The following is a 22,682-nucleotide window of genomic DNA, read 5'->3' on the forward strand; positions in this document are numbered from 1 at the left end:
AACATTGACGAATACTTTAGGTCTACGAGAGAAAACAGATAACATTGACGAATACTTAAGGTATACGAATACTTAAGGTCTACGAATACTTAAGCTATACGATAGAAAACAGATAACATCGAGGATAACATAAATAAAGTCCTAGAGGATGTGAGAAATGTTGCAGCATATCCAAAATAGCCTGCAGTTTTTACAAGAACCTTCAAAATCGACTGTGTAATCATGGCCATAAAGGCAGCTTGGTGACTTGATTACCTCATCATCCGGAAATTTGAAAGATGCACCATATCTGTTCATGTATGGCGCTCCAAATGATATCAATCGCCACTCTAGATCAGCTCCCAGTCCAACTATCGCATCCGAGCGAAGGTCATAGTGATTAGCTTCGAACTGCTGAAACAGTTTACTGGCTTCCTTGTCATTGCCAATACACACGTTGAAAATGCCGACTGCTAAAGTTGATAAATCATGATTTGGGACATTTGGTTGCAATATTCTAATACATTTCTCAGGACCTACGATCAGTGCTGCATAGAGCCCTTCATAGTAGATAGCGTTTGTGTTGCCAGCTGTTACGCACTTGATGAAAAACTCTCGAAACTGACCACCAGTGCAGATTTGACATGTTGCAAAGGTGACCATTGGCTGAACATTACACTTCCTTAAGACGGAGGGTTCGTGGACAAGTGCATAACCGCGTTTCCCAGCCCGCAAAATACCACCAAGATAGTAGAATGAATCCGCTCCCACCATCTCTATTATTTTACACAAAATTTCTTCTGGAAGATTGGGGATGTTTAGAGATGCCATACTATTGAGTTCTGTTGGAGATGTTTATCAGAAGCATTGAATATGTATATATAGAATAAAGAAATAAACAAAGGAGTCTTATGAGTTACTAGGAAAGTTATTGTCCCCTCCCACATTTTGTACCTAACACACTCAGAGAAATAGTTATTGCAATCAATTTTTAAATTTTACACTAATACTTATTAAATGAAACAGTAAAAACACCAACTACTTCTGAAATTGTTTTCCTTTGAAACAAATAACTAACACACTATGGTGAGATCTTGCATGGATATTATACTCTAATAACCCTAAACCCTAAACATGCAACCCTAAACCCTAAACCCTAAACCCTAAACCCTAAACCCTAAACCCTAAATATATAAGAAATACGATATAAAACCTTCAAAGATAAACTGATCTGTTTGAATTATAGTGTCTGGATGAATGAAAAGATACAATAACCGTTAACAATTCGGTTTAACAAACGAAATGAAGCAGGCAGTATACACGTCTTCAACCATCGTTTTGAACTTTTGCGTTTCCAATAAATTCTTCATAGGTATCCATCGCGTATTTCTGACGGAATATGTCCACCTTTTTGTCATCGATCTGCCCCATATCCTCATAGGAGTATCCCGCTGCATGCATTTCCAGAAATTTGACCGCGCATGGTCCACAGTCGCCAGACCTTTCGTTGAAGTAAATATTGTCTGGACGCACCCATGAAAATGCTTGGTCTTCTTCAGGATGACTACTATCGGAAGGAGGCGAAAACGCAGCTAAGACATGAGGCAATGCGCGTAGAAGATAAGCCATGTGCTTGTTCACCTCATTATCGGACTCATTAAGGGGAATGTTGCAGTCCAAAATCTCCACTTGTCTGCATGTCAAGTTGATCACAAGACCAACCCAATGATCTTTTCCCCACATCATTGGGGCGTACACCCTGTCCACATCAACCAACAACACCTTCTTGTCATTCCGACGCGGCGTTTTTCCGGTGAAACTGAAACTGACAAGCCCTCCCCAGTTGAATCCCAATTTATCTGAGGCCTTCTCGAACTCTGCGAACTTTGATATGATGCCCGCAATACTGAAGTAGTCTACAAATCTGCACCTCCGACTCAGATAATTGCGTCCATGTCGCCTTACTAGCATACTAATTAGCACAGAAATGTGCTGAAAAATATGTACAAACCATTAGAAAAATATGTACAAACCACTTGAATAAAACGGATTAAGTTCTGATGAATGGAATACCTCGGTACTGACCCAATTTGTTGGCCGCGCCAACGACAGGAAGAACTTATTTGAGACATGGATCCCAATAACAATTTCGAATTCCCTGAAATTTGAGAACAAACCAAAAGTCAATATTAAACATTTGACAGTCCAAGAAATTTATACAGTATATCCAAACAACTTACTGTGCCGGTTTCTCGCGGAGAATTGACTGAAACTCTTGAAACTGCGCTTTCTCCAAGTCTGCTAAGGGCGTATATTTGGGTTTCTTGCAGCTTTGGAAAAGCTTCTTCAATCTCTTGTCTGGGGTGTACACTCCTCCAATCTTTGTTGAACGTCTCGGAATACGCTTCGTCTGGAGGTCATCTTTTTTGGTTGAGCTTATTGGAATACATTTCCCTTCTAGCTCTGCTTTTTTTAATGACCTAGTCAGATATCGACTCAGCTTCGAATTCCCAACGTCTGGTGTGCGACATTCAGTCATCGGATCATCCTCTGGCGGTGTCTTGTAATCTTCAGAATTTGTCGGTGACGCTTTACCACCTTGTTCCTCCGGCGGAAGGACGTAAGATTCAGGATGAGACCAAACGGTAAGCATCCTACAAGTGTTCTCCTGTGGATCTTTATAGACATTGTCACTCCGTGTCCCTTTTCAACCTCTTCTGCTAACAAATTTAGCCCTGATATTGGAGACTCATCTCCCCCCTCGCCCTGACAACGTTCAGATATAGCTCATTCAAATACTTCGCTCATTCAAATACTTCGATTCAGATGTAGTTTAACATTAAAATACCTAATCAACATAATCTGTACACCTGGCAAAATTATCTGAACACTTGACTAACTAATATGAATACCTCTGATCTCTCACCTGAAAACTATCAAACAGATCAGTATACATGACTACTTAAGCTGAACACCTCTTAAATTAACCTGAATACCAGACCAAACAAATGAGTATTCCTGTAAACCTCATAAATTAACATGAATACCTGAACTATTAACCAGAATACCAGACCAAACAAATCAGTATTCCTGTACACCTCAAAAATTAACCTGAATACCTTAACTAAATAACCTGAATACTTGACCAAACAAATCAGTATTCCTGTACACCTCACTAACTAAAACGAACAACTGATAATCTATGCTGAATACCTGGCCAAACCAAGCTGAACAGCAAATCATAATATATCTAGAGCCTATAAATTCATTGTTATAATCTATTTACCTCCAACGGTTCCGGGAGAGTCAGTTTTGCTGGCTTTGATACAATTTCTGGTCCAATCGGCGTTGAAACATCGACTTATGGAATGTTTGCCGACTTCGAGAAAGAGGGGCCTTCGCCCGCCATTGAATCTACCTACACGTTGAATTTTCCTCAAAAAAGTTAGACCGGGATTCAGGCATTTTTATCATTAAAAATTGTAGGAGCAGTTTGATTACCTTTTCCCAGAAGCGAGCATTTGGCGTACGGCCATCACAATGATTATCATGCATTCTCATCGTCTCATCGTCGCTAAACCCATCGCCGTTGTTCTTCTTGTGTTTCTTACTATCAGACCAAAATATTTCAGCTTCATCATTACCATCACCACTGAACGGACGTCGCTTCTTTGGACCTTCCATGCCGGTAGGGTCAGCGTGACTTTTGTCTCTGTTTGTTTTACCGGCTGCTGTGTTTTGCGGAACCGTGAACGAGCCTCCCCTATCATGATGCAACCAGTCAAAAATCTCGTTCCGCAATTTACCCAACTGCGTTTTCAGTTCAACTCGTATCCACTCTTTCAGCTCTTGCTCCTTATCTGATAAGTTTCCTGGTTCAGCCTGTTTACATATCCCACGACGAGGTCGAATAGGACGCTGAGGCGCCTGAGTCGAACTTCCAGGTTCATCACATGCTTTCCCAAACCGATTAGACGGCTTTTGACACTTCTTTTTGACACCAACACCTTCAGCCTTTTCGGCTGGCTTCAGAGGTGGAAGGGATGAATCACCTCCTCTAAAGTCTGTTGCTTTGAACTCGTGCCCTTCCCGCATTCGACGAACTAAGTTATCTATTTGGGGATCGATTACTTCTTTCTTCCACTTTGGATCCCCACCTTCATCTGGGATTGAATACGTAACAATAACCTCAAACAAAGAACACAAACATTCATAAGTACACAAAGTTTGAGCGTCTTAACTTCTGTTTTGCAAATAAGATAGACAACAGCATTGTACCTCAGTTTGGGTTTCCACCAGAAGTATGTCTTCAAAATTCAGAAGTGCATTTGTTGAGTCGCATCCTTCTGGTTCTTGCAAGAAAGAAGTGGTTTTATTAGGTTCGGGAATTTTCTCAAGCAATGAGGGGATAGCTTTAAAAGCAAAAAGTTGCAGCGCCAGAGGGAACCCATAACACGCTGTTGACTGCTGTTTCAAACGAAGGCGCATGACCGAAAGGGATTTATCCATTTTAGAAGGATCAGAAGGTTGAGGTGGTCTCAATCTAGACAGAGTGCTGACGAATGCCTCTCTCCCCCATGGATATTGAAGAAATGATCTGGTGTCTTCCAGCATCTCGACGTAAGCAGGCGTCACACGAAGAAGTTTGTGACCACAAACCAGGAGCCCATCTACAAGCGCAATGAGAGCTAGTGGCAACCGCTTCCACTCAGGAAGACTAGGCTGTTCAAGCATACGAAGAACATCTGGTACAGTCACGTCTTCATCTTCAGTTTCAAACAACTCTTTCCACATACGTCCAGGTGTGGCATCGATAGATTCTGACCCGTTTCCAACTTTTTCCCTTTCAGGCTCGCATTTCAGCCCCGTGATGTCTCCGAACTCACGCAGAGAAAAGCGTAGTGGCTTGTCTGCAAACAAGAACCAGAGCTCATATAGGCGCATCGTAACCAGCTGACGGCTGAGGAGAGAATGTACAAGTTTCGCAGAGTTTGAGCAGCGCGATACAGGTAAGTGGAACAGAGCTCCAAACTGACTTCCTAGCAGACAATTCATTTCAGGGGAGCCTCTTAGCAACTTCACTAACGATCCAATGATACTCGCCTTTGAATAGATGTTCAGTCGAGGTTTGCCAGGATAGCAATTACGTGCGAACATTCTTTCCGGGAAAGTCGGCGTGGTGACAATAAATTCCGGCTCGGTGGATGCAGCTTCTTCTTGGTCGGTGGATGCAGGTTCCTGTAGTTCGGACTCCGTGCTAGATACTGAAATACAATGACCAAATCCAGACATTTACCCAACGCTTTATTTTTAAAAATTTATTCCAAAGAATTTCACAGCGAAGCTTAGCGAAAGGAGATACCTGCATAACGAGACACAGTTTTGCCTAGTCGGAGAATTTTCTTGGGATTTGCTTCTCTATCACTGGCGCATTGACTACGAGTCACCCTCCTCGAGGGCGTTATGCTGGAGGGGGATACCATGCCGATCTGGGTACAGCCGAGAGTGGTTTTTATGTGGGATTCTTCTTATGTTTGGTTCTCAATTGCAGCTGTTTAGAGGTGGTTCTGGTATATTTTGATATAAGGGATGTTTTGGTTTTTCTAATTTCCTTCTTTTTTATTCTTTTATTAGGTTTTTTTTTGATTTTTAAATAAAAAATCAAGAGGTGGCACGGTCGTAATATCAAGAACCACGCGCGCCCTCTGTCGACATTTCACAAGTCTGGAAAAGGCGATTCGTCCAATCTTCTAATTTAAACTCGAGGTCGCCCAACTCCCTAATATCAAACTTGCAATTTGCCTAATTTGCCAATTTTTCCATATATTTATAGGTAGGCCAAACTCGAGCTGGTTTGATTATACTAAACTGGGTCAAACCGGAATAAACCGGTCAACAATTTTGGAATAGTGTCCACTGCGGCCTTCGCATCTCGCGGACTCAAACCGCTGGATCATCTTCTTCGCCGCGGTCTGCACTTATCTGTGTCCGTCTTCCGCGGTTCTCCCTGGAACTCTCTACCACGAATCCGCTGTCATGCTCAGCCTGCGTCTGTGGTCTGCGTCGGCTCCTTCCCAAGCTCGAGTCTCTGCCAACCCGCTGTGTGAGTCCGCGGCGTCTCTCCTCTCCACCGCAGCCAAGCTCGGCCCGTGTCGTCAACCAGTCGTGCTCCAGCTCCTCTGTGGCGCTGTGCTCTGCTGCACGCCCGCTTCGTCTTTGTCGAGTTCATCATCAGCTTCACACCGTCGTGGTCGTCGTCTTGCTCCGTCATCTGAACCTCCACGATTCGATCTCCTCCAAGCACCACTCTTCTCCAAATCTCGTGTTATCCTCCTCCACGTAGTGCTCAGCTTCATCGCCGCGGTCATGTCCCCGTCGAATCGAGCCTCGCCGTTGGGATTCAGATCCGGCGAAAAGAAGTCGTGAGCTCCAGTGGCTACTTTTGATCATTTTGCAATCTTGGTCCTTTAACTTTTGATTCTTTACAAAATGGCCCCCAGCTTTAGAATTTGCAGACACACCCTCTCAAATCAACCCCAATCTTTCATCTGTGCGATTTAGCCCTCGTGTAATTGCAGGATGGTCCCTTGGTTTCGGATTTCTTTCAAATCGGCCACAAACTCCATAGTTTGCAAGAACAACCTTGCGATTTCGCCCCAAACTTCTCAAGTGTGCACTTTAGACCCTGTTTATGCAATTATGCATGTAAATGCAATATTAAGACCTAAATGCAACCTAAAATGATTAAAATGAGCTAAATAAGATGTTAAATATTGTTAAAATCATGATTTATCATACATCTCCTTCAGGATCAGAACCTGGAATTCACTATGATCTGTGTTTACAAAAGCTCTCTCTTTTACGCAACAATGCCGATTACTCTCTCTAGATTGAGGATGAAGAAATTTTGTTACACTCATCCTTAACTGTTTCTCGTCCCGCTCTTATAACAGAGCTCAACTCTTCTGGGCCTTGCTCAACTTAATTCCAGTGGTCAACCTAACTTTCTTCTTGTTTCTGTCTTTCAGGCTTCACGGCCCAAATCCACCGGTCTGAACAGAGTCACACACCACAACTCACACCAAGTAGTAACAGAAGACACTGGTGATGGTACAATTGCTGCATCGCTAGATCTTCATTCTTCTTAATCAATTTATGACAGCTCTAATAGTGGCTTATGTTTTTTCTTTTTTTTTTTGGTAAAAAGCTTATATATATTTATATATTATTTATTTATTCTTCATATTATTATTGACATGTTTGCTACTCCAAATTTTGTTTTACTTGGAGAAATTTTGTTGGAATTGAAACTATGATTAAACATACAAAGAGAAGATGGAAGTGGAACAAGGGGGCTTGCCGCACAAGTAAAGAACAATGAAGAAGTATTCAATGAGGCACGTAGAAGAAGATAGTTAAAGTGGAAGAAGTTTTTTTGGTTAATCATTTGTTTGTTTAACCAAAGAGGAGTCGAATTGTGATTTATCCACAACAAATAGAGTCAAGATGCAACTAGCCATTTGTTTAGACAAAGCCAAGAACAATGAGTGTTGTTTTAAAAAAAAAGGAGTATTGTGTTGGTTAATGTCTACCTAAGGTGTAGATGTTAGGACTTAGGAGTTGTTGAAATGGTTACTATCTAAAATACGCACTGCTTGTAAAGATAGTCTAGTATATTAGGGACATAAGTCAAAACAAGATAACGTGAGGAAGATGGCCATGAGTGAGAGGCCAAGCCAAAGTGTTCAACAGATTAACAAAGAAGCTGCCACTGTACTAATAAAGAGAACACTTTTTAAATTTTGTTTAAACAAGGTTTTGTAAATGTTTTGCTACAAAAACAGTATGCCCATTTTAAACAAACATTCTGATTCTAATACATGCAACAGTCAACAGTTTATTCAACCATCGTGTTGACGAATCCGTAAACGCTTCGAAGACGCCACGCCCTCGTCCCCCAGTGTACTCATTGTCGCACGTACCGAACTCTTTTCACTCTCCGACGTTCCCACCGGCAAATAAAGGTCGACCCTCTCCAACACACGACCCGACCGAATCAAATACCTTAAAACAATCAACTCGTACGTACCTCCACTAAAATTCCTCACCTCAACAACCTTAAGCGTCTTCTTCAAACACTTGTGACTAATTGGAAACGCCCAATACGACTTCGGATTGAATCCAGGATTGGTCCTTGCCACAGGCACAGGAGGAAGCATCTGGAGAGTGAGAGTCTCCAACTCAGGACAGCTATTGATCATGAGCCTAATCCCAACGAACTCGTCCGGAGAAAGACTCGTCTTGATCACCAAATGTCTCGTCTCCATCGGCGCATTCAACTTAACCGGATCGTCACTATCTTTAATTGCCTTAATAAGAAAAGGACACACCGTTAGCTTCCTAGCCGACAAAAGATCGTAAAGTACATCACAGAAAAGTTGTCCAATCTCGTCGTCCGTCTCCGCTCCGTAATCCAAGTACGCTTCCTCCATTCTCCTATTCACTGTCAGGAACTGAAAGTAATGGAAACTTCCAGTGTACTTGAAGATTTTGATATTCGGCAAGTCGAGGAGAGTGTACTCTGTACCGAAATCGCAATTCTCGAAAACCAGTTCCCTTAACCGGTTGTTAACTCCGGTTATCGATTCGAGATTAACGTTCCAGCAGTTTCGAACGGTTAGACTCTCGAGAAGAGGAGACTTTGATAGCAAAGTCATGATCCTTCCGAGTTGGGTATGACCAAAACAGACGCTTTTGAATGAGCACGGGTTCGCGAGCCTCAACGGGTCGAAATCGCACGCGAATAGCTTCAACGACTCGATGGCGGTTTGATTGTATACACATTCCGGCAACTGAAACAGAACCGCTGGTCTCGCTTGGTTACTTGCGGTGCAAGAAAGGTCGGAGAAGTCGAGAACTAGAATCTTGACTTGTTTGGAGACTGCGAATTCGATCAAGTGCTTGATCTCGGCTTCGAATCCAAATGGTTTGGAGAGACGAAGTTCGAAACTTTGGATGACGTCACCGGAAAATCTTGAGGCCCAGTTAACCACAAAGCGAACGAACGCAGCCCTAGCCTCGTTTAAGGATTCTTCACTGCTGGAAACGGTGCGTTTCACGAACTCGGACTCTTTGAAAGAGACGTTGGTTGTTCCGTGATAAAGATGTTTCCACGGCTTAGCGAGGACACTGGTCCTCACGGCTTCCTCGAAAGGCAGGTTAGAGATAATCGGGACCAAGAGGTGTTCCGGTAAAGTAGATAACCTGTCTCGGTTTCTTCTTGAATCCATTTCTTTTTGATGCTGAAGAGGGAAGAGGTTTTCAGAGAGACGGTTAGTGAGTTCGTGAGGAAATAAAAAGGGTTATTTGTTTTTTCTTAAATAAGTTATTGAAAGGTTGCGACTTATTGGTTTTCTATGGCGGTTTTGTATTGTAACTATTGAGACCCCTCGTCTTCTCTGTTCATGGTTAGCGCCGATTCGGATCGTTTATATAAGTAAGAGTTAATTTACTTAAAAATTAAGAAATCCTACATGATGTGGCAAAGAGTAAATTGACAATGTTGCCCTTCCTACTCATAGATGGTGTGAAACGTAGCTGGCTTGATTTATTTAGATATGATGAAATCTTTAAAAGATTTTGAGCTAGATTTGCTAAAGTTAGCTCGGTAAATGATAATGTACAGAAGTGTTGCAGATTAGACCTCATCCACTCGTTTACTGACTTGAACGGCGCTTTGAGAAACTGAATCAAGGAAAATATTTGCATCATTTACATACAAAAACTGGTGTAAATAATGTCTTTTCTGCTTTGTGATAAAAGAAGAAGTGAGACCCACTTTCTTTTATGCTATAACTAGAAAGAAATTGCCTTCACTAGACTATACATTTTTGGAATGAAATGATATAGAATGATAATTTCAAAGATTCCAAAAAAGAAATTTAACATTTAGTTTAATTGGAATAGAATGATAATTTATCGACGAGTATCTCTCCGATTGTAACCGGCTTAGTCCATTGAATATTTAATTTTAATATAAACATTTGTTGTTAAAAAAAAAATCTCCTTAGATTACGTTATACTGATCTTGATCAAGAACAATGAACTGTTTCTGTTGTTTCCATAAAGATGATCTGGTTGGAGATGCTGATTATGGAGGCCAGGATATGAAAAAACAATCAGGAGTTATTTGAGTTATAACTTGGGTGTCTCTCTCAAAATAAACAAAAACGTGTTTCTTCCTTTCATAACTGTGTTCCTGAATGGATGCTTGTGAAGGAAATGATGGAAAACGCACTGCCCAACAGGCTGCTCAAGATGTGAAGGTGCAGCCAATAGAAGTAGAGCAACTAATGATTTCAGGCCACGTTATATCGTTGGTGAAGGGTCATATGCAAGAGTATATCACGGTGTATTAAAGAATGATCAGCCAGTAGCAGTCAAAAAGTTAGATTCTAACGAACAGCCTGATAGTGAATTCCTTTCCCAGGTTTGGTGTACATATACCACTACAAGAAAACATCAAGGATTCTGAGGGAAAAAATTGTCGGAATTTCGTCGGAATATCGTTATTCCGACGCAATTCCGACGAAACACGTCGTCGGAAATAATTCCTCGGAATTTCTTTTTTCCTCTGAAATCCCTCGGAATTTTCCGACGGAATTCCGAGGAAATAAATTTCCGAAGAAATTCCGAGGATCCCTTGTTTGTCGGAAAAGTCCTCAGAATATACCGAGGTAGAACTTCGTCGGGATAATTCCTCGAAAGTTCATCGATCGATGCGTGTTTGGACATATATACATCGATCGATAGGAGTATACCGACGGACTTTTTCCTCGGTTTATTCCGAGGAACTGTTCCCTCGGTATATTCCGAGGGATCCGTTCCTCGGAATTTTCCGAGGGAGTTGTCCCTCGGAAAATTCCGAGGGAAATGTCCCTCGCTATATTTTAAAAAAAAAACGGATCGATCGATGCGTTTTTGTTCAAAAACGCATCGATCGATGTAGTGAAAAATATAATTAATTTCCTCGAAATGTAAAAAATATTAATTTTTTTGAAAAAATAAAATTTCTGAAATTTAAATTCGAAAATATGAAATTAAAAGTAAAATTGAAATCATACTAATTAATATTCAAAGTTTCACAAATAAAAATAAAACATTCCGAGATTGGGGAAAAAAAAAACTACGGGTCTGGCACGTCCGGGAACACCTCGTTCGGGTACATCCTCTGCATCATCTCCATCATTTGCTGGTTCAGCCTCCTCTGTGCCTCATAGCCCGCCTGTTGAGCCGCCATCTGGGTCTCCAACAAAGATATTCGATCATCTTTGTCCTTCAACTGAGCCGTAAGTACTTCTGGATCAACAAAGGGCGGTGGTGCAGAAGAAGGAGGAACCGACCGGGTGCGACGACCCAAACCGAACAAACGTCCCTTCTTCTTTGGAACCGACTGAATAGAAAAAAGCCAAATTTAGAAATTTAAACCAAGAAATAAATGAATTGAACTTAAAAAAAAAAGAACTTACGGATTCAACGATTTCGTTGATTCGAAACCGGGACAAGTTGGTCGAAGCCGTCGAAGCGTCATCCTCGGTTTGAAGCTGAGACACTTCGTCTACCACCTGAGTTTGGACCAGGTCGACCACGTCCCTCACAAGACCGTCATCAATCTGGCCGGTCTTCTTGTTGGTATACGCCCTCCTCATTAGGGCGAGATCATCGACCGGCTCGCCATCATTTTCTTCCGCCTTGAAAAAAAACATAAAATTAAAGAAACATTAGAAATTAGAAGAAATGCACAATAAATTTAAATTCTGAAACTCAAATAATTGAAGAAAAAGCGGTTGAACTTACCATGCGATCTCCGAGAGTGGCAATAGATTGAGCACCCAAGTTATGCTTGTAGATGCCCTTCCCTTTACGGTCGCTCCTGCGGTTGGTGGAGTTGGTGGAAGAAGTTTCTTTCGTCTCCTCCTTATCCCAATGCGCACACAACTCCTTCCAGACCGTATCGTTCATCGACTTTGGGACCTTTTAATTAAAAAAAAAAGAAAAAGTTTAATAAATTAAAAAATAGTTTAATAAATTAAAAAATTGTTTAATAAATTAAATCGAACCTTATTGATTTCCCACTTCTTCTTCCACTCGTGGATCTGCTTCCCATAGTTGTCCATTACTTTATGGACGAAGTGGTGATAGATAAAGAGCGTCTCATCGGAATTCCAGTTGAACTCTTGCTGAAAAAAAAACACAATTAGTAGAAAATTTATATTAAAGATTAAAAATATAAGTAAAAAATTAGAATACTTACCGCAAACTGACGAAACCACAGAACCTGCTTGTCGGTTGGGAAGTGAGTGAAAGTCGGATGTCCACTGTCGAGGGCCGAGTACATCATACGGTTGATCCATGCGCTGATCCCGTTCCCGGATCGGTTGAACCTTATTAAAAGAACAAACGGTTAATAATGAATCCAAATTTAAAGAAAAAAAAATGTTTAATTACCATGTTTGACCCCGTCCATGTGGATACGGAGTGAGATACGGAAGATGGTCACGACCGGGCTGTTGAACCAACTCCGCAACCCTCATCACTCCCGGAGGACCCGGAGGAACAGGAGCGGATGCAGCAGCGGGAGCGAGAGGAGCATGAGCGGGTGCAGCAGAGGGAGATGTATGGTTGGAGCTGTGGGGCGAAGGGGAATCCTGAAAATGGCTGGAATCCCGAGACTGGCTCCCCGTACCACCACGACCACGACGCTGTCGAGGCCGGGTCTGATCATCATGAGACCTGTAAATTAAAAAAATATATTTAATAAATACAGAAATATATAAATTAATTTTTTTTATTAAAAAAAAATCCCAAATAATTTAATCACAGAAAAAGATTTATATATATTAAATTTTTTTAATAAATATATAAAAATAGTTCTAATAAACAAAAAATAGTTTTAATAAATAAAAATTGTTTAATAATTAAAATGTTTTGTAAAATCCAAAAAATCGAATTTATATAGAAATTTTTTTTTGTAAAATCCAAAAAATCGAATTTATATAGAAAAATCGTTTTGTAAAATACAAAAATCGATTTTATATACAAAAATCGATTTTATAAATACAAAAAATAAAAAAATTATAAAAAAATTCTAAATCAATTCAACAAAACAAATTATTCAACCAAATCACAATTCTAAACCTATTATACAACCAAATCACAATCCTAACCAATCACCCTAACAAAAATCTATCAAAACTACACAAAAACCTAACAAATAGAACCTAAGAGAGTGGGATAGGGTCCTTACATGATTTGTGTAAGAGAAGAGGGAGATCGCCGGAGATATCGTCGGATTTCAGGGGGAAATCGCCGGAGAGAAAGAGAGGAGTCGCGCAGAGGAAGAAGAGAGAAATGAGGAAGAAGAAGGGGCTCGTGGTTATAAAACCTAGGGTCCGACGGACATTATCCGTCGGAATTCCGTCGGAATTCTAATTTCAATTTTCGCGAAATATTTGCCCGGTAAAATGAAAATATTCCGAGGAAATTCCGACAGATAGTAAAATATCCGTCGGAATTTCCTCGGAATTGAACTAGTGTTTGGGGTTTCAAAACATCAATTTTTTTTGCCGTATTTCATTTCTTATACAATTGTAATGCATACCATTGAGGATTCTTTGTATACATGAGCATAAACCATGAAATAACAAATTTCAAAACTAATTGAAAGTATTCCCTTTACCGTTCGTTAAAAGGTATAAGTGTTTCTCTTATGTTGCGAGATTTCGTTCATACAATCGGAAAAGTGTTAATTATACGGTAAGGAACAAATTTTTGACTTCATAATGAACGTAAGACACTTAATAAGGGTTATATAGGTGTTATTCAAACGGCAAAACGTTGTTTTCGGTTTAAAAACCCTATTTCCTCGGAATTTCCTCGGATTATTCCGAGGGAACTCCGACGAAACCCTCTTCTTCCTCGAAATTTCCTCGGAATATTCCGAGGAAATTCCGACGAACTAGTGTTTGGGGTTTCAAAACGTAATTTTTTTTAAAAAAACGCATCGATCGATGCGTTTTTGAACAAAAACAAATCGATCGATTACTAAGATGGCCCGGGCCGTAAGATTGTGATCGATCGATGAGAGTATCCCATCGATCTATCGACAATCTGAATTGTTCCTCGGAATTTCCTCGGAAAATCTTGTATGTTTTTTTAAAAATGCATCGATCGATGCGTTATAGAACAAAAACGCATCGATCGATTACTAGGATGGACCGGGCCGTAAGATTGTGATCGATCGATGAGATTAACCCATCGATCTATCGACAATCTGAATTGTTCCTCGGAATTTCATCGGAAAATCTTGTATGTTTTTTAAAAATGCATCGATCGATGCGTTATAGAACAAAAACGCATCGATCGATTACTAGGATTTACGGGGCCGTAAGATTGTGATCGATCGATGAGAGTAACCCATCGATCTATCGACAATCTGAATTGTTCCTCGGAATTTCCTCGGAAAATCTTGTATGTTTTTTTAAAAATGCATCGATCGATGCGTTATAGAACAAAAACGCATCGATCGATTACTAGGATGGACCGGGCCGTAAGATTGTGATCGATCGATGAGAGTATCCCATCGATCGATCGACAATCTGAATTGTTCCTCGGAATTTCCTCGGAAAATCTTGTATGTTTTTTTAAAAACGCATCGATCGATGCGTTATAGAACAAAAACGCATCGATCGATTACCAAGATGGCCCGGGCCGTAAGAATGTGATCGATCGATGCGTTATAGAAACAAAACGCATCGATCGATGCGTGTTCGGAAAACAGAATTATAAGGCAAAACCCGACCTTTTTTGGATCTAAACCTTAGAACTCTCATCCCCTCCGATTTCCCCTATAATTCGCCCCCCCCTTTCTCTCTCTATAATCATCCGATTTGAACAATTTTGGGCTCTATTCCACTTGATTTTTCGAGCTCTACCTGATTCCTACACTCGTCTTCACCCTAAGACAGGTATACTCCGCGAATCTCCACATTCTGAAATCGTGTTCTTGAGCAATTTTTTGGGTTTTGTGAATTTCTTATTTCCGTGTTGATTCCTTGATCAAATATGCATGAAACAGATGTTTAAACATGGAATAGAACACAAATGTCTGTGATCAACGAGTTTGGAACATGATTTGAGATGATTTAGGGATAGAGAATTTTTTTCAATTTCGTTTTTTTTATCACAACTCGATTTTGCTTTTCATTTTCATGTTCAGTTTGCCTTCTTAATTGATTATAACCATGTTGAGAGCAATGATTCTATTTTGTAGAGAATGAAGCGCACGAAAACATCAGCAAAGAAAAACACACAAGAAGCGGGTTCATCACAGCTGGAGAAGTAAAGGCCAAAGAAGTGGGATAAGTCTGATACCACCCACTACAACAACATGAAGAAGGTAGCCGTTCCGGCTACACAACTAGCATGTCCTGAGACGATGACAATATTGGGAATCAAAGCAGACATTGAAGGACTGTTCCAGAACATGGGTCTAGGCCAACTATGCAACCTCAAGGAACCCACTTATCCGGAGTTGGTACGCCAGTTCATAGCATCCGCATACGTCACCCGTCCCGATGATAGCCATCAGGAAGGTTTTCTGGCATTCGTAGTGCAGAAAGTATACTATGAGGTATCTTTCACAGACCTCTGCGGACTATTTGGATTGAGTGCGGGGGAGAGGACATATGGTCTTTATTGGACTTCAGAGCTGTTGAACTTCTGGGAAACGATTGGCACAGGGGTTTATAGATCTTCTCAGGCAAAGGAGTCACTTATCCGGAGCCCAGTACTGAGATATGCGACACGCCTCATTGGCTCATTGCTATACGGGACAACCACAGCCGCATCAGTCACGCAATGGGAGTTGTGCCTCCTGTACCAAGGTGTGAGGCATTTGCTACCGGCATTTGGAAACTCTACATTCCCACCTGCTACTGCCTTCAACATGGGAGCGGTGCTGGCCGCAAACTTAGCAGGATACAAGGGGAAAGTAACCAAATCCAAGAGCAATGCATGTGGATTTGGTGCAGTGATTACTCGGATCCTTAGACATGTGGGTGTAGACTGTGAGAACCACCAGGTAGCACTGGACAGATCGAACAACATTGCTTGGAACTACCTGGATGTCATTTCTCTAGTAAGTAAGGAGTTCATAGCTGGTCCCCACTCGAGGATCGATCGGGATGGTCCTTACGTCTACGTATTCCAGGACCGAGCGAAGAAAACACTCTACTGCCACCTGCCTCAGATCGGCCTGACTGCTCTACTTTCAGAGGCTGCAGTTGAGTTTCTACCCCCTGCTACCGCACTAGTAGACAAGCCATCCTTCTTCACGCCAAAATATCAGACCAAAGGCAAGGGCGTGGTTGATGAAGAAGGACAAGATGAGGCTGCACAAGCCATTCCAGATGATTCACAACCCCATCAGCTACTCCCATCAGACTCCAGCCAGTACAAGCTGCAAGAGCTTCCACCGAACGCCACTTCGCGCCAGCAACAACATTGGAGAGATCAGAGCATAAAGACAAACAACGACATGCTACACAAGATCTGGGCTGCCATTTCACGTATCAGGCCGTGTCGTTGCCAAAAGGATGATGTAGTTCATCGGGACAACTCTCCATCCAGCTCTGGTTCGGGTTCGAGTGGTACACACAGGGTAAGAAAGAGGTCCAAGAGACCCAACGATGCAGGAACATCTGGAGCAGGAGACGAGGAGTAGGAGCTATCACCGGCTATTTTATTTTCTTTTCTATTCTAACGTTTTATGGTCTTATTTTCTGTTAATTTTGAACTGAGTTTTTTTTTAGGTTTCTTAATTATGAGTTCGTATTTCTTTTACATGGTTTCTTTGTTTTATTTGGTTGTGTTTTGTGTAGCTTTTAATTCGTATTCAGCTTTGCCTTGCTAGATAAACCAAATAACTATTATCCGAGGAAAGAGGTTATATCAAGTGTTCCTCGGAATTTCCTCGGTATTTCTTAAAAAAAAAAAATAATAAGTTCAATGGTAGTCTGTTTCCGAGTCATCATCACCAGATGAATCTGAATCTGGATCTTGGTGAAACTCTCCAATTACTGGTTCATCCTCTACGTGAACGACGGCTTCCTCTCCAAAGTCGGTTAAATCGACTACAAGGCCAACTCCAGCTAAATCTTCTGCTGCACTACAGTTGCCGGATGTGCTTGGTTGTAGTGGGTCTTCCAGCTCAGAACTTCCCTGAACTCGGCCTCTCGGGTTGAGTCTTGTAACAGTAACCCATGGATCATCTCTGTTCCTTACCCGGGGGTACTTGATATAACAAACCTGTAACATTTAGAAAAATTATAAATTAATACACATGATGATGAATCATTCTGAATAATTAACATTTAATTACCTGATCGGCCTGGGAAGCAAGAATGAAAGGATCATAATATTGCAGCTTTCGCCTCGAATTTACTGATGTAACACCAAATGCATCTGTTCTCACACCTCGATCTGGGGTGTTGTCGTGCCAATCACAATAGAAAACAGTACAGCGCAATCCAACCATGCCCAAATACTTGATTTCCAAAATCTCATGTATGTGTCCGTAGTATACATCATCTCCTGATGCAGAACAAACGCCAGCATCATAAGTCGTACTCGAACGTCTCCTCTTCTGAGTTGTGAATGCATATCCTCGAGTACAAAATCTCGGATATGACTTCACAACAAAGTTTGGTCCAACGACCATCTCACGTATCCAATCGTCAAATGTTTCACCTCTGGCCAAACCAGCAGACACCTATTAATAGCACATATATATATATATTATATCAATAAATGTGAATTAGTATAAATATGTGATAAAATATATTTTAATTTGTTTAAAGCACTCACATAAGTAAACATCCATCCAGTAAATTCTCTCTGCTTCATTTCTTCTAGTTCGTCCTCTGTGGCGTATCTATACTCGAACCGCTTTTCTGCCATGAAAATCCTGTATATGATGACAATAATGTAATTAATTAAGATTTAAATTTCAACTTGTTAAAATAAAAATTTGTAAGCTCATTTATTTACCTCTCATATTGAAGAACGTCTTCGCAGTTGGTGAGCAAATATGTTTGCAAATGACTGCGCTCCTGCTCAGTAAGTCGACGGTCCTTTGGTTTTCCGCTAAGTCGTCCAACGTCTGTGAAAATGTCTGGAACCGTAACATGATATGTTGCCCGTTCGCCTCTATCATCATGCCGAGCAGGTCTTCTGTTTTTGGTCTGAACTTCTGCTGGAAAGTAGTACTCGGCAAAGTTTGAAGTTTCTTCATTGATCATCTGTGCGACTATAGAACCTTCCACCCTACTTAAATTTTTCACCATCTTCTTCAAATGGAACATATACCGCTCATACAGATACATCCATCTATACTGCACAGGACCACCAAGTTCCAATTCTCTTGCCAGGTGAATAACAAGATGCTCCATAACATCAAAAAATGAGGGAGGAAATATCTTCTCAAGGTTGCACTGAATCACGGCTATGTTAGTCTTCAAATTTTCAATACCTTCAAGAGTCACTGATCTCGTGCATAAATCGCGGAAGAAACCACTTATCCCTGCAATTGCTTCATGAACATTTCGTGGTAATATTTCCTTGAAGGCGAACGGAAGGAGGCGCTGCATCATTACATGGCAATCGTGGCTTTTCAAGCCAGTAAACTTTCCTTCCTTTCTGTCGATACAGTTACGCAAATTTGATGCGTAACCGTCTGGAAATTCCACATCGTTTGAAATCCAATCAAAGAACGCATCTTTTCCCGCTGCATCAAGTCGGTATATGGGAAAAGGAGCCCTACCATTCTCATCAACATGAAGTTCTGAACGAGCACATATATCGACTAAATCCAGTCTTGACTTCAAATTATCCTTTGTTTTACCTTGAACATTAAGGATCGTGTTCATGAGATTGTCAAAAAAGTTCTTCTCAATATGCATGACATCTAAATTATGCCTTAGCAGATGATCCTCCCAGTATGGCAGATCCCAGAAAATACTTTTTTTGTGCCAGTTATGTAGTTCTCCAACAGCATCTACCGGAAAACGCTCATGTCCACCGACTTCTGGCGTCCTTTCTGCACCAAAATCTCTTAGTTGTATCTTCAAATCTTTCCCACAAATTTCCGGAGGTGGACTGTCAAACACCCTCTTGTTCTTCGTAAACAAATTCCTACTCCTACGATATGGATGATCAGGTGGTAGGAATCTCCTGTGACAGTCAAACCAACACGTTTTCCTTCCGTGCTTTAGTTGGAAAGCATCAGTGTTATCTTGACAATATGGACATGATAGCCTTCCATGCGTTGTCCATCCAGACAACATACCATATGCTGGAAAATCACTTATTGTCCACATTAGTACTGCCCGCATTTGAAAGTTTTCTTTACACGAAACATCGTATGTTTCAGCACCTTGAGCCCATAGTTGTTGCAACTCATATATTAGTGGCTGAAGAAACACATCAAGTGATCTCTTAGGATGCTCTGGTCCGGGAACGAGAATCGAGAGAAACAAAAACTCTCGTCGCAAGCACAAGTTTGGGGGGAGGTTGTATGGTGTAAGAATGACGGGCCATAGAGAATACTGTCTTCCACTCTTGCCAAACGGACTGAAACCATCAGTACATAATCCAAGGTAGACATTTCTTCTCTCATACGCAAAGTCGGGATACTTTGATTGGAAATGCTTCCACGCTTTTGCATCTGAAGGATGTCTGATCTCACCATCTGTTGAGTGCTCCGCATGCCATCTCATTGGTTGCGCTGTGCGTTCAGACAGATACAACCTCTGCAACCTTTCCGTCAAAGGTAAATACCACATCCTTTTATATGGCACTGGAACTCTTCCAATTGTATCTTTATAACGAGGCTTTCCACAAAATTTGCATGTAACCCGCTGTTCATCCACCCTCCAATAAATCATGCAGTTGTCGCTGCATACATCTATTACCTGATACGATAAACCAAGACCAGCTACGAGTTTCTGAACCTCGTAGTATGAACCAGGAGCTACATTATCCTCGGGTAGAATACCTTTTACAAAATCAGCAATCGCATCCACACAGTCTTCAGCCAAATTATAATCTGTTTTAATGCCCATCAATCTTGTAGCAGATGATAAAGCTGAATGACCATCTCTGCAACCTTCGTACAATGGTTGCTTTCCAGCATCCAACATATCATAAAATCTCCTAGCTTCTGCATTGGGTAAATCTTCCCCTCTAAAATGATCATTTACCATCTGCTCAGTACCTACACCATAATCTACATCCGTTCTAATTGGTTCTTCTAATCTAACCGCTGGCTGAGGTTCACTAGTACTACCATGTTCATAATCAGTTTCCCCATGATGATACCAAATTTTGTAACTTCGTGTAAACCCACTCAAATATAGATGAGTCCAAACATCCCACTCTTTAATAACCTTTCTATTTTTACAATTAGAGCAAGGACATCTTAACATACCTGTTTTTGCTTCCGGTTGTCGGTGAACTAACCCCATGAATTCAGTTATACCTCGTTGGTATTCTTCCGTAAGCAATCTCGTGTTCGGATCCAAATGAGGTCGATCGATCCAAGAACGAAAATAATTTGAAGAAGACATATTTTTTATGAATCAAATTCGTGTGTAAATAGAGTAAGAGGGAGGATGAAGATATGAAGTGAATGAAGAGGAAGAGGAGTGCTTGTATTTATAGTTTAAATCCTGCCGACATACCGAGGAAATTCCGACGGAATTCCGACGGACAAAACTAGTTCGTCGGAATTTCCTCGGAATTTTGTAAAATCCCCCAACGGCTCTCCAACGGCTATAATATTTCCTCGGAATTCATCGGTTTTTTCCGAGGAACAGAGTTTTCCTCGGAATTTCCTCGGAATATTCCGACGGACTGTAGTTTCCTCGGAATTCCGTCGGTATATTCCGAGGAAATTCCGAGGCAACCCAATTTTGTGTTTCCTCGGAATTTCCTCGGAAATTCCTCGGTATATTCCGAGGATTTCATTTTCCGTCGGAATGTCCGTCAGAATATCGCTGTTTTCTTGTAGTGTACATATACATTTAATATATGTTTATTATTGTTGATGAAATAGTTACCATGTCACGTACTTCTTAAAATTTTGGAAAAGTGGACCGGCATGTTTCAATAGTTTCTAGGTTGAAACATGATAACTTTGTTGAGCTGCTTGGTTACTCTGTTGATGGGAATTCAAGGATACTTGTCTTCGGGTTTGCTCAAAACTGATCTCTTCATGATATTCTTCATGGTACAATGGAGAAATAAAATACGGGTGTCTCTTTACTTCAGTCGAGAGGATGATTTTGTTGATTTAAGTCGTCTTCACCGGTAGTATCAAATTGAACCTGAGTTTCTACTGAATTAAATATCAAAAGTAAAACAAAAAATAAATAAACAGTACTCTCAAGAATCTTTGAGAAATTTATCATAACATAATTGGTTTGAGTTTCTCATGTTTAAAGTTTAATTGTAATTTTGTTTTATAGTGATTTAAATCACTTATGTTTGTTGTCACCGTCAATCTGAACGTATAACACTAGTTAATGTTCAATACATACAAGTATATGACACATATGGTCTGAAAATATGTTGAACATCATATTGCCGTAAGATTACCTTCAGAACAGCAAGATCATTGTCTGGATACCCACAATTTTCCCATCCTTTGTAAATCTTGTTCCCGTGCCATCAACTAGAGATATCTGCAACAAACCCCAAAACCATGATTTGCTTTAAGTCATTTCGTTTGTCTTTGTGTTTCTTTTGCTGCAAATTGATTAAAGAAGAGGATAACTTACAACGTTGTAATCCACTCTGATCAGTAGCTAACTTGGCAATGACATAGTAATTTGTCACCTACAATTGTACAAGAAATAAGCTTTCTCAGTTTTCCAGGATTCAGACAAGAGACTTGAGGTTTTATCCTCGCCATTGCACCTTTATCTCGTAGCAAATATAACTGATACAACTTGTTCTCTGCAAACCACAAATCAACTAGTAAAATCAGTTTAATACACAGAAGCTTCGAATTCAAAGCATTAGATTGGGTAGTTCCAAGCTCAACAAAACCTAATACATACTACTTATTGACCAGATTCATCTATGCATACGAATCAACGCATGTGACAACACCACAAAAGAGAGTTAATCTCTGGTCAACAGCTTCGACCAGATACATCAGATCCACTACTGTTTCCAAATTCTCAATCAAATCAAACATAATTGCAAATAAATTTCGAGCAAGGGATTCTCTCATGTCCCGACCAGATCATATAAATTTGAAAGAGAGAAATGTGAGAATTAGTGATTTATGAGATGGTTTATGTGATAAGTTCAAAGAGATTAAGGAGTTTGAGTAAAAATAAGAAAGAGAGAGAGTATTGCAAATGAGAGAATATGAAGAAGGAATCTCTTATTCCATTGCTTGATTTGTTTATGGGAACATCCCATATATAAAGAGGTTACAAGTACATGAGATATAATAAACTAGACAAATAATAAACAAGGGGAGAAGAGGACGAGTCTGATATTGTGCAGGCTGGTCCCGTACAGTGACATGTCCTAAACATCTCCATTGACTTGGGAACCTTAACCAACCCATGTGA

General features: G+C 40.7%; 3 protein-coding genes across 3 annotated transcripts; all 3 read right to left on the minus strand.

Annotated features, from left to right (window-relative positions):
• Positions 1-1,123: 1,123 nt before the first annotated feature.
• Positions 1,124-3,114, minus strand: LOC125585210. Its single transcript, XM_048753865.1, has 3 exons — positions 2,220-3,114; positions 2,053-2,137; positions 1,124-1,971 (listed from the first exon to the last, which is right to left on the minus strand). Exons 1-3 carry the CDS (start codon positions 2,630-2,632, stop codon positions 1,306-1,308), a joined length of 1,164 nt encoding a protein of 387 aa, XP_048609822.1. The 5' UTR covers positions 2,633-3,114; the 3' UTR covers positions 1,124-1,305.
• Positions 3,115-3,340: 226 nt separating this feature from the next.
• On the minus strand, positions 3,341-5,462 carry LOC125585975. Its single transcript, XM_048755721.1, has 4 exons — positions 5,342-5,462; positions 4,258-5,243; positions 3,481-4,167; positions 3,341-3,397 (listed from the first exon to the last, which is right to left on the minus strand). Exons 1-4 carry the CDS (start codon positions 5,460-5,462, stop codon positions 3,341-3,343), a joined length of 1,851 nt encoding a protein of 616 aa, XP_048611678.1.
• A 2,418-nt stretch (positions 5,463-7,880) lies between these two features.
• Positions 7,881-9,269, minus strand: LOC106393289 (F-box protein At3g62230). The gene has a single exon (XM_013834003.3). It carries the CDS (start codon positions 9,267-9,269, stop codon positions 7,881-7,883), a length of 1,389 nt encoding a protein of 462 aa, XP_013689457.2.
• Positions 9,270-22,682: the final 13,413 nt, after the last annotated feature.

Source organism: Brassica napus, chromosome C4, assembly GCF_020379485.1.
Source record: "Brassica napus cultivar Da-Ae chromosome C4, Da-Ae, whole genome shotgun sequence".
Lineage (NCBI taxonomy): Eukaryota > Viridiplantae > Streptophyta > Magnoliopsida > Brassicales > Brassicaceae > Brassica > Brassica napus.

What these genes read in the sequence shown, in the direction of transcription:
- LOC125585210 (XM_048753865.1), bottom strand. Translation starts at nt 2,632, where the DNA reads ATGCTTACCGTTTGGTCTCATCCTGAATCTTACGTCCTTCCGCCGGAG. An exon ending in CTCCGCGAGAAACCGGCACA is followed by an intron (nt 2,138 to 2,219) that starts GTAAGTTGTTTG and finishes CTCAAATTTCAG; the next exon opens with GGAATTCGAAATTGTTATTG. An exon ending in CAAATTGGGTCAGTACCGAG is followed by an intron (nt 1,972 to 2,052) that starts GTATTCCATTCA and finishes CATATTTTTCAG; the next exon opens with CACATTTCTGTGCTAATTAG.
- LOC125585975 (XM_048755721.1), bottom strand. Translation starts at nt 5,462, where the DNA reads ATGGTATCCCCCTCCAGCATAACGCCCTCGAGGAGGGTGACTCGTAGT. An exon ending in AACTGTGTCTCGTTATGCAG is followed by an intron (nt 5,244 to 5,341) that starts GTATCTCCTTTC and finishes ATTGTATTTCAG; the next exon opens with TATCTAGCACGGAGTCCGAA. An exon ending in ATGCTCGCTTCTGGGAAAAG is followed by an intron (nt 3,398 to 3,480) that starts GTAATCAAACTG and finishes TTCAACGTGTAG; the next exon opens with GTAGATTCAATGGCGGGCGA.
- LOC106393289 (XM_013834003.3), bottom strand. Translation starts at nt 9,269, where the DNA reads ATGGATTCAAGAAGAAACCGAGACAGGTTATCTACTTTACCGGAACAC.